The sequence below is a fragment of the Kogia breviceps genome, chromosome 1, assembly GCF_026419965.1.
Source record: "Kogia breviceps isolate mKogBre1 chromosome 1, mKogBre1 haplotype 1, whole genome shotgun sequence".
NCBI lineage: Eukaryota > Metazoa > Chordata > Mammalia > Artiodactyla > Physeteridae > Kogia > Kogia breviceps.
The window spans coordinates 27286791-27309976 of NC_081310.1; the positions used below are offsets into that span (position 1 = coordinate 27286791).

The 23186-nt window shown below is 36.0% G+C and overlaps 2 protein-coding genes across 14 annotated transcripts in view; one reads left to right on the top strand and one right to left on the bottom strand.

The window, feature by feature from the left end:
- TRMT1L (tRNA methyltransferase 1 like) overlaps nucleotides 1–23186 on the bottom strand; it is a 186295-nt gene that overhangs the window by 98800 nt on the left and 64309 nt on the right. The gene's annotated exons all lie outside the window — the stretch shown is intronic.
- The window catches only part of SWT1 (SWT1 RNA endoribonuclease homolog), a 95799-nt gene that overhangs the window by 56183 nt on the left and 16430 nt on the right, over nucleotides 1–23186 (top strand). For all 13 annotated transcript variants that reach the window (XR_010839757.1, XR_010839758.1, XR_010839759.1 and 10 more), the window contains 2 exons: nucleotides 18448–18514; nucleotides 22282–22346. Coding sequence is in view for 10 of the 13 variants with exons in the window: in XM_067029552.1 (XP_066885653.1) it covers nucleotides 18448–18514; nucleotides 22282–22346 (132 nt within the window). In the remaining 3 variants the exon portion in view is untranslated. The remainder of the gene's footprint in view (nucleotides 1–18447; nucleotides 18515–22281; nucleotides 22347–23186) is intronic.

Genomic DNA, 23186 nt, shown 5'->3' on the forward strand with positions numbered 1-23186 from the left:
TGTCAGTCACTCTCGTCCCCTAGCCACCCTGGTGTTTGGTCAGTGAGCTCATATGCAAAGGGACAATAAATAGCAGCCTGGATAACATGAGCTCAAACGTGGGACTTCCCCTTATGAAGGCTGCTCTGGTTGTTACCACTGCTGAGAGCCCAAACTGCCAACAGCTGAGGCAAATGCTAAGCAGTCTATAAGGCACCATTCCCTAGGGTACCATCAAGCCACTAGTGGCAGTGATTCAGACCTCTTCCATCATGAAGGGGGCAGTGATTTGTCCTCACTGGAATAGACACCTCTTTTAAATATGAAATTAACTGCTCTCACTGCAGTGCTTCTGTCAGCAACTCCATCTATTGATTTAAGGGATTTGTTGGCTACTGTCTTGATAGCCCATACAGCTAAAAAACTAATTTTATAGCAAAAGAAGTACAGCTATGGTTACATGGAATTCGCTGGCTTTATCATACACTAATCTAAGGAACTGGCTTGGTAAAACACCATAAAAGACTTATTTTCCATACCAGCTGTAACCTATGAAGTTAGGGTGCTGTCCTAGATAATGCTGTATATGATGCTGTTTCTCCCTTAGTCAGAATGTAGATCCAAGAATCAGTGAAAGAAAGTGGTAATGGTTTCTCCACAATTAAACCAAATAACTCTTCTGTTAACAAGTACTGTTTCAGTCATTGCTGAGTCAGGAAAACAGAAGCCACTCTAGGTATTTCAAACAAAATTTAATATACAAACTTAATTTCAGTGCTATTGGAAGGACTGGAAGAGCAAAGGGGAGAAAGTGGTAATATCTGGAGGGGCAAAAAAGAAGAGGGTTTTTAATGAATTTTGAAATTTTCTGTATCTTGGTACCCTCTGTACTGTAAGAGCACAATACTACATGATTACTGTACTTATTTTTAAAAAGTCAACAGTTCCTCTAGATTGGTTGGAAATAGTTGTAAACAATTAACAAGAAGTGGATGTGATCCTATAAAATACTTTGTGTATAGAAGTAGAAACATTCTTCAGTCTAGTGTTCCATTCAATTAAGGTGTAATTGTTATGCTTCCTTTACATATACAGGCTTAGGACCTAATGTACAAGCAACCATCTGTTCCCAAACAAAACAAAGAAAATCCAACTTATTTTCAGAACCTTTAATCAGGAATTAATTTTCTTTCATAAATGTGTAAATTTTCAAAGACGTTACGGAAATTTTATTACAACCTGAGCCAATGCATTTTTCATACCTATGTGTTTTCAACTTTCCATTGAAAAGTCGCTTAAAATAGAACTCCATGATCAGAAATTTAACTGCCAGTTCTTCAACTTAGATACCTCTGTGACAGAGTGACTGATGTAGGAAGGGACCATTGTTTATACACCTACTCCTTATGAATTTCTACACTGCACTTCAGGTCTGTGTCTTACCTGGGCTCAGGGGTGATTGGTTCCTGCTGCCACGATCATATCTGTCTACCACCAACAGAGGTACTAATTTCTCTTCTCATGCTGAGATATGGAAAATATTCTCTCCTAGTTCAACGAAGATACCGTAGGACTTTATAGAAGGAACCTTCACTAAAAGGCTAATGAATATATGACTAAGCAAAAGGAAAAAAAATAGACAAAAGCAGTTCAACAATTCCTCGTGCTGGACCAATCAAAAGATTAGCTGCAAAAGAAATTTCATACTTTGAAGTTTATGTAGTTGATGGTTTTTTCCCTTACCTCAGCCCTCATGTTCCGGGTCACCTATTGCTAAATCCCAGAACTTACTAGCTTAAAGCAATAGCAGTCAATTATTTATTTTCTCTAATGGTTCCAGGGCTTGACTGGACATGTGTGGGTAGTTCTCACTTGAGAGTGCTTGTGTGGTTGTAGTCAGATGGTGTCTGGAGTCATCTCAAAGGCTGGCTGATGCTGGCTGCCAGCTAGAACACGAACATGTAGCGTCTGCATGTAGCCTGGGCTTCCTCATAGACTGAAGGCTGGTTTCCAAGATCATCCCAAAATAACAGGTGGAAGCTCTATTGCCTGTAATGACATTGCCTCTCTGACTGAAAGTGTTCTTTTGCTTTCATTCTTGATTAATACTTAACTGTGTGTAGATTGTAGGTTGACAGTTATTTCCCCTAGTCACTTTAAAAAAATTATTTATTTATTTATTTGGCTCTGCTGGGTCTTAGTTGCAGCACGCGGGATCTATTTAGTTGCGGCATACAGGGTCTAGTTCCCTAACCAGGGATCGAACCTGGACCCCCTGCATTGGGAGTGTGGAGTCTTAGCCATTGGACCACCAGGGAAGTCCCTCCCTAGACACTTTGAAGATGTAATTTCATTATCTTATATCTTCTTGGAAATGAGTAGTCAGCTGTCAGCATGCTGCTTTTTTCTTAGCTGGTAATCTGTCTCTCCTCCCACCGCCGTCCCACCCTGGAATGCTTTCAAGATTTTCTTCTGTAACGTTTCTGTTTGGTAATTTTATCACAAGATGTCTAGGTATAGGTTTTGTTTTATTTATCTGTCTTGAGATGTGGTGTGTTTTCTTCAATTTGAAGACTCATATCTTTAACTCTGGAAATTCTCAATTATTATCTCTTCAATTATTCTCCCCCTCATTCTCCTTAATTCTCTTGTTTTGGAATTCCTATTGCTGACTCTCCTCATTCTGTCAGCCGTATCTCTTGACTCCTTTTTTCCATCTCTTTTATCCCTCTATGCTATATTCTGAATAATTCTTCAAATTTATTTTCTGATTCATTAATTATTTTTACCAATTTTTAATAATTTTATTTAATCATTAAAAACATATAATACCTTCACATTGCTTAAAAATAATTCAATATATGAAAAAGAATATACAGTGAGTTAAAATTCTTCTTTCCATGTCTTTTACCTCAGTTAGCTCATTATCTTCAAGGACAATCAAAATTAATTAGTGTAGACTCTCTCTTGTCTATACTTTTGCTTATGCTACCTGTTTTAAAGTGAGACTAGCCTGTAAGCTCGATGAGGACAAGAACTCTTTGTTTTGGTTTTTGATATATCCCCACCTCACCCAGGAGTTAATGTATAATGAGTAATCAATTAGTACAGAAATAGAGAGAAAGAAACTGCCTGGTCACCTGGATCTTAACACCATGATTTCATAGTTTTGGAAGAGTTCATCCTCAAATTTTTAAGTTTAGGAATTTTATTTTACCAGTTTACTGAAAACTTACCAGACTCAACAGTAACCAAATTTAGAAGAAAGCAAGCTGATATATCAGAATGCCCATTTATTTATTTGCATTGAAATCAGTAACTGCCAGCTGAACCGAAATATTTATAAATTAAGTGACTCCTAGAGGAAAGTTTACACTGCAAACTAGATTACTACCAAGTTTTCTTGCTGACTGTTGGGGATGTTGACCTCAAGCTAAAGTAATCTCTTTTCTTCTCTGGAATTTTATTTGCCAAATAGTCAGGTCAGCCTTTCCCCTATACTGGGATATTCTTTTTCTTTAATCCCCTTCTCTAAGCTCTGTGCAAACTACTACTTTTTGTCAATTATGTCAACTAATAGTTATCTGAAAATGTCAACACAACGGGTCAGATTTCAGTGTTATTTACATTGCTTAAATTACATTCCTATTTCCCTAAGGTGCTATCTTGACGACTTTGATTAGAATTGGCTGATGACTAAGGTCTATCAGCAGCATGTTTGCACACCATCTCTTAGGGTTGGTATTAATCTTATGTGTTACATATCTAGAGGCATTTTGTATACTGGGTAGGAAAGTGGTCATAGAGCCATCTTCCCTGGGTTCATATCACTGCTATATTACTTCCTAGGTTTTTGACCTGGAGCAAGTTACTTAAAACCTTTGTCCTCCGTTTTCTCAAAAATGGAGAAGTAAAAGTATCTTCTCACAGGATTAATGAGGAAGTGAATTACTATATGTAAAGGACTTAGGACAATTTAGAACAGTACCTGACAAATAGTATATAAATTATTACTATTGCTGTTGTATTGTTATTATTCTTACTGATTTATATTTCAGAAAAAAAATTTTTTTTTGCCTTGGTTCTAAATTGTGGAGGTTTACTCTCTTTGGAAACCATACTCTCCATGTGGACTAACTATAGGATCATTCTTACACTGTTCTTGTTCAGATGCAGCATTACCTTCGATTACTGTGTATTCCATAACTGATCCTGTTGATAATCCCTTTACTACTTTTCCATATTAGTATCCTTTTTTCCTGCTGTTAGCAGAACTTCTGGTTCCAGCATTAACCCCTTAATGCCTGGACTATTGTGATCATCTTCTAATAGGTCTCCTTGTCTTTAGGCTCCTTTGACAGTTCCTTAAACTCCTTAAATCATATTTTAATGGTTTCATTTTTTTCCTTTGTTCAAAAACATTTATTCTCTCTTATTCCCCTCTGGTTCAAATACAGCCTTTCCAATTTGTCAGACAAGGCTTTCGACTGCTTGGTCCTAACATACCTTTTTAGTCTTATAGTCCTCTAGACTACTTTGTAGTTAAGCGAAATTAATTTTTTTGTGGTTTTCAAGGCAGGCCTTAGGTTTTCTTAATTCTGAACCTTGACACAATATCTTCTCAGAGCTTGGAGTGAGCTCTTAATCTACATGTATTTTTCAAAGTTTTATCCATTTGTCCAATCCCAGTTCAGAAGCCACCTACTACAAACAGACTTTACAGTTTGTTTGTGTTGAACCCTTAAGGTTCTTAACACATGTTGCCTCCCATTATAATTATTTGCAGGCATTTTATCTCTGTTCCTAAATTGTGAACTCCATGAGGCAGGATCAATATCTTATATCCTTGGTATTCCCGAGATATCTTGCATGTTGCTTTGAACCCAGTACTATTTGATAATAGTAATAAATGAATAAATAAGTAACATTTATTAGGTAGTTAGTATGTCCCAGTCACTGTACATAGGTAAAGCTCTTTACCTATGTGATCTTATTTAATTCATACAATAACCCTCTCAAGAGATGCTATTGCTACCGAACCAGGCTCATTTGCCTTTCTCATAACGAGCCAAATGCTGAGATGTCAAGGTTTGCAACAGAGAAAGAGTTTATTCACGAGGCAGCCAAGTGAGGAGACGGGAGAACAGATTTCAGATCCACCTCCCTGAAGGCTGGGGGGCTTGGGATATTTATGGGCAAAGTGTGTAGGGTGGTCAGAAGTGCAGGGGAAAGTGACTGGAGGTAGGAAAAAGGTGCGGTAATTGCTGCTTTGCTCAGCCGTATCTGAATTACATGCTTCTTCATGGGATGCATGTTCAGAAAATGGAAGTGTTAGCATGCTCTGAAGATAGAGGTTTTGACCCTCTGACGTGGAAAGGTCATCCCCTGGACAAGCAAGTCTCTTCTGCGCAGACTGATTGGCCCCATTGGTTCCACACAGTTTCAGCCAGTTTTGTTGTCTTATGAGCAGAGGGGTTTTTAACAAGCTGTTCCCTTATCTGCTCTTCTGTAAGACAAGCTCAAGAACTTCTGTTAGTCACCAGTTTCTATTAAACCTATGGGGCATGGTTTCAGGAAGGGTTTTTTAAGCCTGTGGGGGGCAGGCTTTCACTATCATTTTACACATGGGGAAGTAGAATCACAGGGATTGTATCATTCCCCAAGGTCACACAGTTTATACTTGGCAGAATGACTTATTGAAATTGGTCTGATTCTAGAGGGCTCACTTCTTAAATACACTAAACTTTCTGGCTGAAAAAATTACTTTAAAGTTAGTTATATTCCAGAGGTATTTTTTAGTTGGTTTCATAGAACTTTAGGAAACTTCTAAGTTCAATTTAAAAGAATATTAAATGACTGATCAAAAAAATATAAAATATCTTTGCCTTAGAAGGAAATTTTCCTTCTTTGTTTTTTCCACCTTTCATTTTTCTGGGAGGAGAGTGAGTCCAATTACCTTGGTTGAAATGAATATCCCAAAAAAGTTTCCATTTGTATATGGTCTTGTCTCTAGAGACAGATGTTAACAAATGAAACAACTGGGGTAACAAAAGCAGGAAAGAAAACTGTATCTGGGTGATATTGCTGACAGTCAGCCCCATGCAGTTTGGAAGAGTGGTTAAGACCTGTCTTAAAGCTGGAATAAAAAATTCCATCCTGTGGAATGGTCAGACTAGGTCAAGATTAAGTTGGCATCCACGTACCAACACAGTGGGTTATTCATAGAAAAAAAAAACAGGTAAATTTGTTGTTTTGATGCATTTTTAAATGTGTCATTTGCTTACATTTTTTACTTTGTAATGGATTAGATACGTATTTTAGAAATGCCTTAGAATTTATGATGCATAGTTGGATTGGAAACAGTATTTCTAAGATTGAGAAGAGAAAGGAAAACAATGGTTATTTATTTTAGAGGAAGAGTGCACATGGTATCTTAGGTAGTACCAGAGGGATAATAAAGATATGTGAAACTATCCTTAAGCCCAAGGGGCAAATGTGATGCTAGAAATTTGAGGTAAAAACGCATAAGAAAGAAGCCTGGAACATATTGGAAATGAATAGAGAACAAAAGACAAGGGAGGAAACAGGATGAAAAGATCCAAAACATTCTTGTTTGAACAGTGCTGGAGTGCTCGTGCCTTTTTAAATTGGTCATACCTATGTAGCAAGGGTGGATTAGCCCAATTTATTATTACAGATCTGTGAAAGCAGACTGAAGTTGAATTATCAGAAAGATAGACTGAAAAGTTCCAGAGACTGGCAACACAAATATCTGGAAATTCCCTGGCGGCCCAGTGGTTAGGACTTGGCACTGCCACTGCCGGGGCCTGGGTTCCATCCCCGCTTGGGGAACTAAGATCCTGCCAAGTCTCGTGATTCGGCCAAGTTAAAAAAAAAAAAAAAAAAAAAAAAAAATCAAGGAAGGAAGGCGTTCCAAAAGAGAAGGAATCTTTAACAGTGTCTTGTTACTACTGAGAGGCCAGAAAAAAACGCTGTCTCTTACATTGAGCAACATAGAAGTCATTGGTGGATTTGTTGGTGGCAGTTTCATGAGAGTGTGGGGGCAGATGTTAAACATCAGTAGGCCGAGCGGGGCGGCAGGAGGACGTCGTAACTGCGGGAGGTCATGGGGCCAGGGGAAGAGACTGTGTTCCAGATTTCCTTGAGAAAACAGTCAAGTCAGTGTAAATGTTTCTTGGATAATATCAATATATGAAAAGATAAAACCATTCATAATAAACATCAGAGTTACAGCAAAGACAGTGATTTTGTAATAATGATACATGAAGTTATTCTTGACCCCTTCCCTGCAGTAATTCTAAAGTCTTCTGGTTTCTCAAAAAGGCCTTTCTGCTAGGATTTGCCTTCTTATAAATGGACTCATACAGCATTTGTCCTTTTGTGACAGGCTTATTTCACTTAATACAATGTTTTCAAAGTTCATCCATGTTATAGCCTGTTGTAGACAGAATTTCCTTTTAAAAGCTCAGTAATGTTCCACGTATAGGCCGCATTTTGTTTATCCATTCATCTGTTGGTGGACACTTAGGTTGCTTCTCCCTTGGCCATTATGAGTAATGCTGCTGTGAACAAAGATGTACAGATATCTCTTTGAGTCCTTGTTTTCAGTTCTTTTGGGTACATACCCAGAAGTTGAACTGCTGGATTATGTGGTAATTCTATTTTTTAATTTTTTTGAGGAACCACATACTGTTTTCTATAGCAGTTATACCATTTTACATTCTCACCAACAGTGCACTAGGCTTCCATTTTCTCCACATCCTCATCAATACCTGTTATTGTCTGTGTTTTTTTTTTTTTTTTTTTTTCTTTTTGTGGTATGCGGGCCTCACTGTTGGGGCCTCTCCCATTGCAGAGCACAGGCTCCGGACGCGCAGGCTCAGCGGCCATGGCTCACGGGCCCAGCCACTCCGCGGCATGTGGGATCCTCCCAGACCAGGGCACGAACCAGTGTCCCCTGCATCGGCAGGCGGGTTCTCAACCACTGCGCCACCAGGGAAGCCCTGTCTGTGTTTTTAAAAATAGCCATCCTAATGGGTGTGAGGTGGTATCTCCTGATTTGGTTTGCCTTCTTTTTATAAAAAGTCTAATGCATTTTAAAAGCTCTTTCAGTGTTGATTAGTTAAATGTATTTGTATTAGAGAAGAGTTTTTTTATCTTCAAATTTTTTTTCCTCAGATTTATTCTAAATAGAACATTTCTCTTATGTTTTTGATCTATTATCAATGTCTATATATAGTGAGTTGTGCTTATAATAAGGCAGTAATAAAATTGTGTCTCAGCCCCAGCTGGATATATTGAGATCTTACAGCACTAAATGGTGGGAGCACAAGATAACTCAGTCTTCTGTTTCTTTCACTATGAGCTCATATCTTGGCTCTGCCCCTTCCTTGTGATCTAGAGAGGTCTTATTTGCCATGTTACAGTGGAAAGACAGTAGGTACCTGGTAGTGAAGTGTGATTAATCAGCTAGGAAATAACATTCATAAAGTATTAGGAGGAACTGTGATTGAATATTATGCAGATTTAGCTGGCATATAGTGGGCATAGGACTCACTGAAGACCTAGTTGTGAAGACCTAAATTGTGAAGACATCGTTGAGCCCGATAGGGCCTCAACACTAAGTAGAAGAGAAATGAGTTGGTTTTTCATACTTCTGGCCCCTTTCAGTCCATTGTTAGTACTACGCCTGGAGCTGGCCTCCAGCAACACCATCTCGAGTAGTAAGGTTATCTTTTAGGAAGAAGCATAATGCTGTGAAGCAAAGCAAAGTAGTTATTTGGCATCTGACTACTCAATGAATTCCACAACGGTCTCACATTATGGGAAGTGGTCCATCTTGCTTCTGACCTGAGGTCCATGGCTCCTCAAAGCTGAGCCCCCAGTATTTAGGAATGTCAGCTGTATTCATTTGATAGGGCTGCCATAAGGAAATACCACAGACTTGGTGGCATAAACAACTGAAATTTGCTTTCTCACAGTTCTGGAGGCTGAAGTCCAAGATCAAGGTGCTGGCTGGGTTAGCTTCATCTGAGGCCTCTCTCCTTGGCTTGCAGACGGCTGCCCTCTTGCTGCCTCTTCATATAGTCATCATTTTGTGCACGTGCATCCCTGGTGTCTCTGTGTACCAGAGTTCCTCTTATAAGGACACCTCTTAGGGGCTTCCCTGGTGGCGCAGTGGTTGAGAGTCCACCTGCCGATGCAGGGGACGTGGGTTCGTGCCCCGGTCCAGGAAGATCCCACGTGCCGCGGAGCGGCTGAGCCTGTGAGCCATGGCCGCTGAGCCTGTGCGTCTGGAGTCTGTGCCTCTGCAAAGGGAGAGGCCACAACGGTGAGAGGCCTGCATACCGCCAAAACAAACAAACAAACAAAAAAAGGACACCTCTTATAGGGACACAGTCAGATTGGATTAGGGCTCATCCTGATGGCCTCATTTTAACTTAATCACCTCTTTATAGGCATCTCCAAATATGGTCACATTCTGAGGTACTGGGGATTAGGGCTTTCACATATGAATTTTGGGGGAACAAAATTCAGCCCATAACAGTAGCCAAGGCCCAATAACAAAAATAAGTGCTGGATTTGAGGAATCTGGGAGTGCTGTGATAAAACTCTTGGGACACACGATGGTTGGCATTTTTCAGAATTTCCTGAATAATGGTATAGGATCCTAGGGTATTCTGACCTAGCCTCACTAGACGAATCCAGATCCCTTTGCTAAAAAAATGTCTCTTTAGTTATGAATGAAGAGCCATAAATCCAGTACTTGACCAGTATATCACGGAAGAAGATGTGACAGAGGCTTGTGACAGAGCTTATCATAGACTCATTAGCTAAGGTGACATAGTTAAGATTTTTCTGAAGATGGCTTTTAATTGAACACTAAGCCTAATTAGTGAGATGGATTTTTGATACCACCACAAGCTGTCTTTTCTTCAGTCAGAAATTCTAAATATTTTAGGTTCATTTCCATGACCTTTCTGGGAATAAATTGTAGTACTGATGTCAGTTCCCATAATTCATATGAAGTCACATAAAGATAAAACTGAGACTAGGAATATGCGTGTTTTGTCTGGGTTTGGCCAACACAGCTAAGCAAAGTTCAGTAATATGGCTGGAGCTGATTATCATAGTAACACCTTTTATTTCTAGGGGTGCTCCTGGATCCTGGTAATATGAAACAGTATGCTCTCATCTGGTTGGTAGCCAGTGGGTAGGGCATAGTTCCTGTGTTTCTCCATGTTCAGATCATATTTTATAGATTATCTTCTGTATTGATAATAATCATGTTTTTGTTAGAGTTTAGCTTCCACCTTTACCTTAATTGCAATAATTAGGGATTGAAAATTTTATTGGTTACATATTGGCTATCTTCTCTGCCTTTCATTTTTCTGGAATTCCCTTATTGATGTTTACATCAACATCCAAGACTAAATAGAGAAGATTGTCACCATTCATATGGATCACATAAAAGTTCACTGCTTCACAGACTTTACAAGGAGATAACAAGTCCCCAAATGGTTTGAACTAAATATTTATTTAGTTCTCATTTGATAAACTACAGTGATAATTGGGGGTGTTTTTTAAGATAAGAGGTAGAATAATAATAATAGCTAACATTTTGTTCAGCCAAGAACTGTTCCAAGTATGTTATATATATTAACTCATTTAATCCCCTTACCAGTCCTGGGAGATAAGTACTGTTATTGTCCATGTTATACATGAGAAACATAGGTGCAGAGAAGTAAAGTAATATACCTGATGCCATTCAGCTAGAAAGTGGTAGAACTATGATTTGAACTCAAGCAGACTGAGTCCAGAGACCATGATCATAATCATTATATCATTATGCTTAAATGCCAATGTAGAAAATACATTGGCGGAAGAGACTGGTGACCCATATAAGAGAATTAGTGGAAAGTGTATGGATATATGGTGTTTTAACCTTTCTGCAAAATTAACAGAAAGCTGTAGTATTTGCCAGTATATTGTATGTATGTTTATGTGTAGCACACATGTAAGCCGTATAATCTTTTCCTTAATCTAAATGATATTTTCTTTCTGTAGAATTTGCTTTTAAAATTAAATTTCAAATGTAGTCATTAAAATTACCTATAAACTCTCCTTGTTCCTACCACCAACTTTATAAAAAAAACCTCCAGTGTTCTGAATAGATCAAATTTTAATTATTAACTGTATCCAAACTAGTCCAAAGTTCCTACATTTAATACATATATCTACAAAATTCTTTGCTCTAAAGGGAAAACAGGAACATAAAATAATTTATTTTGTTTAGTTGTTTAACTTTATTTGTTTCTTTTTACCATTTTTAATTGCATATGGTGTTCTTTTAAAATCTGGGGCTGATGGATATCTTCCACTTGCATAGCTGATTTTACCAAATTAACTATAGAAAACATGATTTTAATTTTACTTGTAATAAAGGACCCCCCCCAAATATACTCTAAGATCCAATACCTTTTTCCTGATGAGCATATCTTATTGTTAATTTGATAAATTTTCACCCAGTTTATCAGTAATACAACTTAAATTCATCATCAGCAAAATACAGTTTGCATGTCACTGTATTAAAATAAGAGGAACGTGGATGGAGCTAGAGATTATCATACTAAGTGAAGTAAGTCAGACAGAGAAAGACAAATACCATATGATATCACTTATATGTGGAATCTAAAGTATGATACAAGTAAACTTATTTACAAAACAGAAACAGACTCACAGACATAAAAAACAAACGTATGGTTATTAAAGGGGAAAAGGGGTGGGGGAGGGATAAGTTAGGAGTTTGGGGGTAGCAGATACAAACTACTATTTTTTAAAAAAAGAAGAAAAAGGACACAACTCTAGGGTCAGAATGATCTGAAGTTGAGTCCTAGTCCCATCCATTTACTAACTCTGTCGCCTAGATATGTTAACCTTTTTTTGTATCTGTTTCCTAATCTATAAAATGGAGTTTATAATAATTGCTTTATTAAATAGCAGAAATTAAAGGAGACAGCATTTGTTCCATCCCTGGCACTTGGTAGATGCTGAGTAAATATTGTCCTCAATAAAGATGTAATAGTTGATTCATAGTAAAATTTAAGTTCTGAGTCAGTTCTTAGCTTTGGAGAATGTACAAAGAGTTTTTAAAATAATGTTGTAAACAAACATTTTTACTTCATGTAATTATGTATTTTTTAAAATAAATTTATTTCATTTATTTTATTCTTGGCTGCTTTGGGTCTTCGTTGCTGCATGTGGGCTTTCTCTGGTTGCGACGCGTGGGGGCTACTCTTCGTTGCAGCACGCGGGCTTCACATTGCGGTGGTTTCTCTTGTTGCAGAGCACAGGCTCTAGGCACGTGGGCTTCAGTAGTTGTGGCTCGTGGGCTCCAGAGCACAGGCTCAGTAGTTGTGGTGCATGGGCATAGCTGCTCCACGGCATGTGGGATCTTCCCGGACCAGGGCTCAAACCCGTGTCCCCTGCCTTGGCCTGTGGATTCTTAACCACTGAGCCACCAGGAAGCCCTAAGTACATATTTTTAATCTAACTTCTTTATTGTAGTAAAATACACGTAAAATAAATTTACCGTTTTTACCATTTTTAAGTGTTCTTAAAAATGTATTAATGGGGTATTAAATACATTCATAATGTTGTGCAACTGTCACCACCATCCATATCTATAACTCTTTTCATCTTGTATAACTGAAGCTCTATTCCCATTAAATAGTAACTCCTCATTTCCACTTCCTCCCCAGCCCCTGGTAGCCACCATTCTGCCTATCTATAATTTTGACTACTACAGGTATATACACAAAAGAATTGAAAATAAGGTCTTGTTACTGTGCAGAGGACTTGCTGCCCGATTCGCATACAAGCCAGTACTATGACACCAGCTTTGGAGAAAAGGAAAGACTTTATTGTGAGGTTGACCGGTAAGGAAACAAGGAGGCACGGCTCTCAAATCTGTCTCATCAATCTGGGGTTTGATCAAACTTTCATGAGTTAGGGGAAGAGGGTTGGTTTGAGCCCTGGTGGGGCAGGTTTCCATTGGAGGGCTTTGGAACTTGGCCATTTATGGTAAGGTTAGGTAAAGGGGCTTCAGCACTGGATCTTCCTTAACAATGGACCCTTCACTTCTGAAAGGGTTCTGGTCACATCCGGTCCTTTGGTTCTGTGGAGGGGAGAAACTTTGGTTCTGGGTGTTATTTGAGGTCAAAATTTTCTCTTCTGCGTGTGCTTCGGCTGTATGACTTGTGGTTTTGTTTTGTTGTCTCTGAAAAACAAGTCAGTATCTTGTCAGATACAGGACAGGGCCAGTTTGGGCTGGTTCTGCAGTTATAGTGTCAAAGAGATATTTACATACCTATGTTCATAGCAGCATTATTCACAGTAAGTAAAACATGAAGGTGGGCTTCCCTGGTGGCGCAGTGGTTGAGAATCCTCCTGCCAATGCAGGGGACACGGGTTCGTGCCCCGGTCTGGGAAGATCCCACATGCCGCGGAGCGGCTGGGCCCGTGAGCCATGGCCACTGAGCCTGCGCATCCAGAGCCTGTGCTCCGCAATGGGAGAGGCCACAACAGTGAGAGGCCCGCGTACCGCAAAAAAAAAAAAAAAAAAAAAAACACATGAAGGTAACTCAAATGTCTGTCAACAGATGACTAGATAAACAAAATGCGGTATATGGATAACAATGGAATATTATTCAGCCTTAAAAAGGAAGGAAATTCTGACATATGCTACAACATGGATAAACCCTGAGGACAGTATGCTAAGTAAAATAAATCATATAATTAGTTTTTAAACTTATTTTTAATTTTCTTCAAACATGAAATACTATTTAAAATATTACATTAATGTGAAACTGCCTTGCCAGCAGGGAACATAATTTATTCAGTTCTGTGGGCTGTAAGTTAAGATTTATAAATATCCAAGAATATGCTCTCTCTTCTTTTGAATTTCTAGAATTAGATATTAAACTTGAATATTCTAGACTTATTTCCCCACTCCTGAGTCTGATGCTTTATTTCTCCTATATAGGAGAAAAGTTTTATTTGAATTTTTAAAATCCTTATTTTAAAAGTCCATTTTAATGCATTATTTGATTTTTTAATTTTAGTCAGATTATATTAACTTTCTTTTTAAAATTTTTGAGTAGCATAGTCTTTTTTTCTTGATGAGATACATTGATATTTATCTAATATTGATGAGATGGAAATGAAATTTGTTTAACTCAGATTAACACGTGGCTTACTTAATGTTAATTGCCCATAAATAAATAGAAAACTCAAAGTGCTTATGTGGTTAAAAGTCAGGACTTGTTGGTTCTGCTACTGACTTCCTTTGTGGTTTTGAGAAAGATATAACAACTACAAAGATTTAGTGTTTGAACATACACAGAATAGTTTGCCAGAAGCATTTGATACAAGGCAAATTAAAGAGGTTTTTTTTTGCTTACATATGAAATTCTTAAAAGATTTTAAAGAACTTTATTTCGTTTGATTTCATAAAATCATTTAAGGCAAGAAGATGCGAGGGTTATCCTTTTTTATTAGTGGCAAAAGCATGGACTCCAGAGTCAAACCAATAGAGATTTAGGTACCTACCACCACTCTGTAATCTTGGGCAAGTTTTTTACAACCTTGAGCCTTGGTTTCTACATCTGAAAACTGGTTTTCATAGCACCTAATATTTATTGATATGTGCCAGGCATTGTGCTCATAAACATTTTGGTATTTTAGATACATTATTTTATTTACTTCATATAACCTTATTCAGGAAATACTACTTTCTCATTTCACAGGTGAGGAGCTGGGGTACAGAAAAGTAGGTAATTTGATCAACTTGGTTTGTAAACAATCTGCGAGCTGCAGATTAAATCCTACTTCAGTCTATTTCCTAATTCTGATTCCAAAATTCTAAAGTGACGTCTGGAGCCTGTGCTCCGCCACGAGAGAGGCCACAACAGTGAGAGGCCCGCGTACCGCAAAATTCTAAAGTGAAATTTCAAGATTATAACAACTTGAAGATAGGCAACCATGTCTTTTAATTTTCTTTTGTATTCCATAGCTCTTAGTATCATATACATTTGAGAAAATAGTATGCATTTGATATATACTTATTGATTGTTATGAATTTCTCTTGAAAAACATTTGGATATATTTATAAACTAAAAATGGCCATTTTCTCTAAGGGCTGATTCTTTCTATTATTCTTTTTAAAAGTTGCCATTGAAGGGTAATTTTATGACTTTGATTCTAAGAGTCTTTTGTCTTTGTGCTGGTATTTTTAAAAGAAATGAGAAAGCTATAGAGAAGGCTGACCTCTCAAGAATTTTTGTGTGGGGAATTACTAAGGCATGAAGGTCCATAAACCATTTTTCTCCATTTCATTTTTTGTGTATTTTCAACAAGCTATACTTCTAGTTAGTAAAAGTTGGCAGTTTTTGTTTATACCAGGCCAAATTCCATTCTTATAAGCTCAAAGTTCATTGGACATAATGAAATCTAAATTCAACCCTAAATTGAGTGTACTTTAATAAATATTGTCTAGTCTCTTTGGGGTTCAATTTACCTCAAAACATTTTTTTAAAATTGGGGTATAGTTGTTTTACAGTGCTGTGTTTCTACTGTACAGTGAATCAAAACATTTTTAAGAGTAGCAAATTTTAGGGTCTTCCCTGGTGACGCAGTGGTTGAGAGTCCACCTGCAGATGCATGGGACACGGATTCGTGCCCCGGTCTGGGAAGATCCCACATGCCGCGGAGCGGCTGGACCGGTGAGCCATGGCCACTGAGCCTGTGCATCCGGAGCTTGTGCTCCGCAACGGGAGATGCCACAACACTGAGAGGCCTGCGTACCGCCAAAAAAAAAAAAAGAAGAGTAGCAAATTTTATAACAAATCCTATAATGTGTATCCTTGTTTTAAAAAATAACATGTACAATTTTATTCTGATTATAACAGTAATATATTTGTGAATGATGCTGACATCCCAGTAAGCCTTTTTCATTAGAATATAATTCTGTGATAATTTTGTCAAATAATCAAGTATTTAAGTTTGTACAATGTACATCATTGTACATCTCAGTACGTTTATTTATAAAAATCATTGAATTGTTAAAATGAATGAATTTTATGTATGTAAACTGTACCTCAGTAAGACTGTTAAAAAAATAAAACCATGCTGGGAGTTTAAAATTTTTTCAATTTTTGCTAATTGGAAAACTAGGATGATGTAATTGTTTTCTTTATTTCATACTATGGCTATGACTTGTTGCTATAGATAAATGACTATTTTACCTAAAACTAGTTTTTCTGCAAAGTATTTCAGGACAGAGAAATGTTAACTTTATTCTCTGGCAAAGAGCATACTTTGCTTGAAACTTATAAGGCTCTCTTATAAAACATCTTGTTTTATCTATTTTTTTTACCCTCTTTATGGACAGTTTGGATTATTTCCAAAGCTATAAAAAAGAATGGGTGTAAATTATTCTACATTGCTTATAGTTTGTTTACACTAGGTTACAAAGTTGGAACACACTATTTTTCCATTGTTTTTCTAGAAGATTGGTTTAGCTTATCTACATAGCTTTGTTCTCATATTTGAAAACAAATTATTTATGGACCTTCTCCAATGTATTTACCCTCTTGGTTTTTCTTTCTTGTTTTCGGTATTGAGGATTGTGTCTTAAAATTACTGTTGGGAGAATAATTTTTTCTATGAAACTTTTTTTTTTTTTTTTTTTTTGCGGTACGCGGGCCTCTCACTGTTGTGGCCTCTTTCATTGCGGGGCACAGGCTCCGGATGCGCAGGCTCAGCAGCCATGGCTCACGGGCCCAGCTGCTCCGCAGCATGTGGGATCTTCCCGGACCAGGGCACGAACCCGTGTCCCCTGCATCGGCAGGCGGACTCTCAACCACTGAGCCACCAGGGAAGCCCTCTATGAAACATTTTTAGGCAGATTTTTTTTTCTTTTTTTTTTTTTTTTTTTTTTTGGCTGCACCGTGAGGCATGCAGGCTCTTAGCTCCCCAACCAGGGATCAAACCCTTGCCCCTTGCATTGGGAGCACAGAGTCTTAACCACTGGACCTCCAGGGAAGACCCATAGGCAGATATTTGTATGTTCTTAAAGATATTCTGTATGTGTCTCCTCCAGAAGAGTATGACCCATTTAAAAATTTGACTATATCTTGAGAAGTTATTTATAAAAGCTCTCCCACAAGTCTGATGAGGGCCAACTTGTTTAAAGATCTAATTAAGTTTATTGAGATCAGTTAACTCTAATATCTGACAGCATCAAGCATTGGCAAGGATGTGAGAACCTAGAGACACTGTTGTAATTAAAAGGCACTTGGAATTTAAGAATTAATTGGGGTGGATTGATTTCTCATTAGTTAAATCATCATGAACTTATTCTGTGGCTTGAAACTATTAGGCATTAGATGGTAATAGTTGTTATTGTTACTGTTTTATATATACATATGTATAGTACTTGCTGTATATCAGACACTGTTATAAAGACTTTACAGTAGCTTGTTTAATTGTCACTATAATCCTATGAAGTAAAGACTATCACCATCCTCATTTAGCAGATAAGGAAAAGAAGTTGCACATAACTCACTCAAGAACACAGAACCCAGGCAGACATTGCTCTTAAACACTTTACCATAATGAAAGGACTGCTTCCCTTTTCTTTCCTTTTTTTCAAAAGAAAAAAAATTCATCTTGAAAGAATTTTAAAAATACAAAATGAATTAATACTTTACCTCTAGAGGGAGAAACATGGTTTTCCATTTCCTTTTTATTCCTTGTTTCCATTTTATGTTTTTATGTTATTTTTATGAGTCTGTGTTATTTCTAACAACTGACATAGTCTGATTACTAATGCTTTTTCATCAACTGCTACACTGTTAGTTCAAACAGTGTTATTTGAATTTAGTCACAAAATCTTTATTAGGATTTTTTTTTATGTGTTTGATAGTTTATATCAGTTGTCCACTTGGATTGGTTGCACATTTTTGTGGAAAATCTTTAAGCTTTATCTGCAGCTTAAAAGTTAAGGAGTGTAAAGGTACTTCACATTTCTACCTACCTTTTGAAAAATCTATATCATTGTAACTCAAAATGTGAACTATAATTTCATGTTAGAATGCTAATGGTTGTTGATTAACTGATGATGTAAATATTAATATAAGTAAACAAAAATCTTTTAATAATTTGATATTTGATATCAATTGATAATCGATATTTGTTGAAGTGAGCTCATGGTTTTATAACTGTAATTGATAAATAAAACCACCAAAAGGTTGTAAACATTTTAATAAGCTTATTATACAATAAGGTATCTCTCACAGTATGAATATGTGCTGGGAGAAAAGTTCAAGGTATTGTTTTCTCTTAAATCATTCATTCCCCCTCCTTTGTTTTTATTTTATTTTTTAGGATTTTGGCACCCAATAGTAATTATCAAGATGTTGAGACCCTCTATAACTTCCTAATCAAGTATGAGGTAGGAGAAATATTTTTAAATGTTTATCATATTTCCATTATAATCAAGCTTTAATATAAACAAACATAGGTGTTCTAAAATGTAATCAAATGATATTTAATTGATATTTGCTTTAAATTCTTGAATGCCACAGAAGTTTGCCAGTGACAGTTTTTGGGTTTTTTTTGTTTTTTTTCATTCTCTAAGTAAAAACATATAGTAGACACCTATAATAATACACTTTCTCCAACACAGAATTCTTTCTCATCAGGGGTGCTGTTGGCATTTTGGACAGGTCATTTCTTCATTGTGTGGAACGTTGCAGGATGCTTTAACGTCTCTGCTCCTCAGATACTAAATGCTAGTAACTCCCCCAGTCAGTGTGACAAGCAAAAATATCTTCCCACTGCACCCCGCTCACATACCCAGATGGCCCCTAGGGAGGAAGAACCACGTCTGGTTGAGAACTACTGATTATTGAAAAAGAAAGCTATAATTTAGTTTCCTCCATAGCAGCAGCATAGACCTTGGAATTAAAGTTCTGGTGAGGCTCCAGTGTATTTTGTAAATTAATCTGCATGCTTTTCTTTTCCTTGTTGATCCAAGGAAAGTATTCTGTTGATCTTCAGTTTGTTTGCCTAAAGTTCTTTACCCATGTGCCCATATATTCTTTCTTTTTAAGTGTGTGTGTGTTTAATTTTTAAAATACTCTAAATAAAGGAATATGACATATTTTCAGGTGTCACTTTTCTTATGGAGTCAAACTTCTTTAAATATATTTCTTCACTTTTATTCCTGGTTAGCTCTTTATTTAACTTTTTTATGCCACATCTTACATTAAGAACCTAGTGACTAAGAACACAGACTCTGAAGTCAAACGACTCATGTTCAAATGTTGGTTCTGCCGCCTATTAACTGTAAGATCTTAGATGAGTTATTTAATTCTCTTTGCCTCAGTTGTCTCATCTATAAAATGGGAATAATATAAGTAGATAAATTACAGCTATTCTTTAAAGACTAAATAACTTAATATATATAAAGTGCTCCAAACCAGTACCAAGCACAGAGTAAGTGTTCAATAAGTATACTTATTTTATTTAAGGAAGGAGTGGTTGTTTACGTGTACTTTTTAAAAGTTACATGTACTTTTTAGATCATCTCTTTTGAGATGATTCAGTGAAATAATTATTTCATTATACTTTCTGAATTCAAATTCAATAAAAATATATTTGTGGAAACAATGGGGACAATTTTAAAATCACATATCCTGGAAAAATCTGATACATAGGTCTTCTTTGGATTTAGTGCTTTCTGTTGCTGAGAGCATTAGGAGAAAATACCCAACTTGCTATTTATAAGAATATGTGGATCGTAGTCCCAGATTTTGAAAGTATTTCTCTTAGCAGGACTTCCTCCCCAGTACCAGTTACTACATTGGATATACTTGTCTCACATCATAAACAGTGATACAACCATTTAAATTTTTTAAGATGTTTGGCTATTTTTATACTTAACCTTTGCCTTCTGATCTTGATTTTTTTAAGAATTAAAAATAATATAGTCATTTCTGATATTTGGCATTCACTGTAAATAGTACAGCTAAGAATTAACGACACCAATTCCATAATCCATTTACAATCACAACTCTAACGTTTACTGACGGAGGCATCTTTTAGCTCTTTGTTTTCTGGGAATTATTAAATGATATTTAATAGTGTAATTTAAAATGTCCCAATATGAGTAATTTAAAATTTCTTGTATCAAAATTAATGAATAGAATGAAATGGTGTATTTCAGGCTAGAAACTGTGATGTATGTCATGAATTTGTGTTTCAGTTTTCCTTTATTAGTAGTAGATTAACTGCCTACTTTATAAGTCATCTGCTGTAACCTGGAGCCACATCACACACTCCAGCCTGGTTCTGGGATAAGTGTCTAAATATACGTGGATGATTGTTTTTTAAAGTAAAGATAAATCTAGATACTTTTTGCTAAAAATCTACTAATGGCTTCAAAAACTACTTTGTATTCATATTATATCAGGTTCAAAATCAGTTCTTCAGCTGATTTTTCTTAGCATTTGATAGAGAATAGATTATTCCATTCATCTTCTGATCAAAGATCTGCAGTGTTGATTGTTGAAATTCGCTGGCCTAAGTTTGGATACATTATAGGTCCTAGCATGTTGGGGCAATAGTGAAAATATCAAAGGCCCTTGAGACCAGGGCAGAACATGTAAAGAAATAGAAATTGGACTGGTCGATAAGTTAACTCTAAATGTATATTTTAGAACATTTTTGGAAGATTCTTTTAATAAAAATTATACTTAAAAAATTAATCATGATCAATTATACACCAATTTTATAAATCATTAAATATAGTAAATATTATGTATAATTAAATAACATTAAATTGTATATAAATATATAATCCTAATTTTAAGTGAAAATTTAAGATTATATACATTTCAAATGTTATATTTAAAAACTATGTGTTTTTAACCTTCAGTGAATGGAACATTTTCTATACAAATACGGTGACCTTATGAAAATACTGAGGAGGCTCACAGAACTTTTGCAAATAAGCAAAACCCTAAAATCTATAGAAGACTTTCATGATATAAATCTTTAAAGTAGTGTTAATTAAATCTGGGTAGGAACATTTTTCCTCATCAAAAAACTGCATATGGCTAATAATAGCTTGAGTATTTTTAAAAGTAAATTGAATAGAAGATAGTCTCATTTAGTTTCCCTTCACTAATACAGAATTTCTAAAAACTCAGATACTAGGTTATATCTTGAGTAATCTTATAATAAGAATTTCCTTCTACAAATTTCCATATTCTTCCTTGCAACTTAAGTAGAATACTGTCTAAATCAGTGGTAAGTCGCAAGAAATACAGAATTCCTTCAGTGTGTTCTCCACATGTGTGCCACAACAAGTTTTTGTATGATGAAGGACTTTTATATTTATAGTGTTGTAAATTGTCTCTGAATTATAATATTTATAAACTTAAACATATTAGTTTAAATACTTAGACCTCAGTAGTCTGAAAAAAACATTTCTTTAGAAAATGTCTATAAATCAGACTTTTTCCTAAACAGGTAGATCTTTCCACACAGTTTATAACCTTAGTGTTTAAATGAAAGTTATTCAGTAATAGCTTTCAGAAGGGTCAATCATAGTATTCAAATATTGTTAGAGTTGAATATTTAACTTTTTCTTTCAGCTTGAGTTATTTCTATTGTTCATGAAATAAACAAGAGCTGGCTGATTCTGCTTACAGTAGTCTACCTATGGGACCCCAAATCTACTCTAGTCTTTTAAGTACAGCTGTTAAAATTTTTTTTTTAACAATTTATTTACTTTTTCCAGAAAATAAATACTGAATAAGTACATTAGGGCTAGGCTCATTTTTGCATGAATCTGTTGATAAGAGCCAGTAGTGGTAGAATTTAGTGTTTCATGTACTACACATTTTTTTCTGTCCGTTTGATGTATAAAATGATCATCTGCTTTGTTGAGATTCCCACTAACCCCAGGACCATCTCACTTCTTCTGGTTCTGTGAACAGATTAAGTTGTAACAATAGGACTAATATTTTTACACATAGTTCAGTGTTAGTATTATGGTCACTGATCTTCTAATTGTTATTATTTAGTCCTTTTTATGCAAAAACTAGAAACTTGACATTCTGCTCTCTCAGAATATGGGCCATTCTAATTGTGCTCTCACCACTCATTTGACTTAATATACATTTTAAATAGCTATATCTTGCTTCTTTTCAGGTAAATAAAAATGTCAAATTTACTGCCCAGGAACTTTTTGATTGTGTTTCACAGGCTGAGTATCGGTAAGTCATATCTGTGTGTAGATATATCAGTGTAACACGCTTTTACCATGTATAGCACCACTTGGTAGTGGTGCTGAAGAGTTCTTTTTACGTCTTCACTAAACTATGATTTTTTTTAACCTTTCTAAATATGAACTATCTCATACATACGTAAGAGCTGTGTGTGTATGTATGTAAGCATGCACATGGCAAGTTTAAGTTTTAAAGTGGTTCTCAAGTTTAAGTTTTAAAGTGGTTCTCAAGCTTTGGGGCATCAAGGCTCTTTTATATTTTAAAAAAATACTGAAGACCCCTAAGAGCTTTTGTTTATGTGAGTCTTATCTATCTATATTTACTGTATTAGAAATTAGAACTGAGAAATTTAAAAATATTCATTTTAAAATAACAGCTGATTACATGTTATGATAAGTAACATAATTATGAAAATAATTTTTCCCAAACACAAAATATTACTTACAGGCATGGCATTGTAAGAGATTTTTGCAAATCTCTTAATGTCTGACTTAATAGAAGACAGGTAGATTCTCATAGCTTCTTTTGCATTTAGTCTCAATAATCCCATGTTACATATCTATGGAAAACTGTTGTATACTCTCATAAGGACGAGAATTCAAAAGGCAAATCACGTCTTAGTCTTACAGAAATAGCTTTGACCTCACAGACCCTTTGAAAGAGTCTACATTCCCCAGTCGATGTTTTGAAGAACAGCTGGTATAAAGAATACTCATATGCCTGCCATTCAGTTGATAAAATAGACCTTTACCCACCCGTATTTGTATCCTCCCTCCCATTTTCTCCTTAGTGGGGATATATACGTGTGTATATATATGTGTGTGTGTA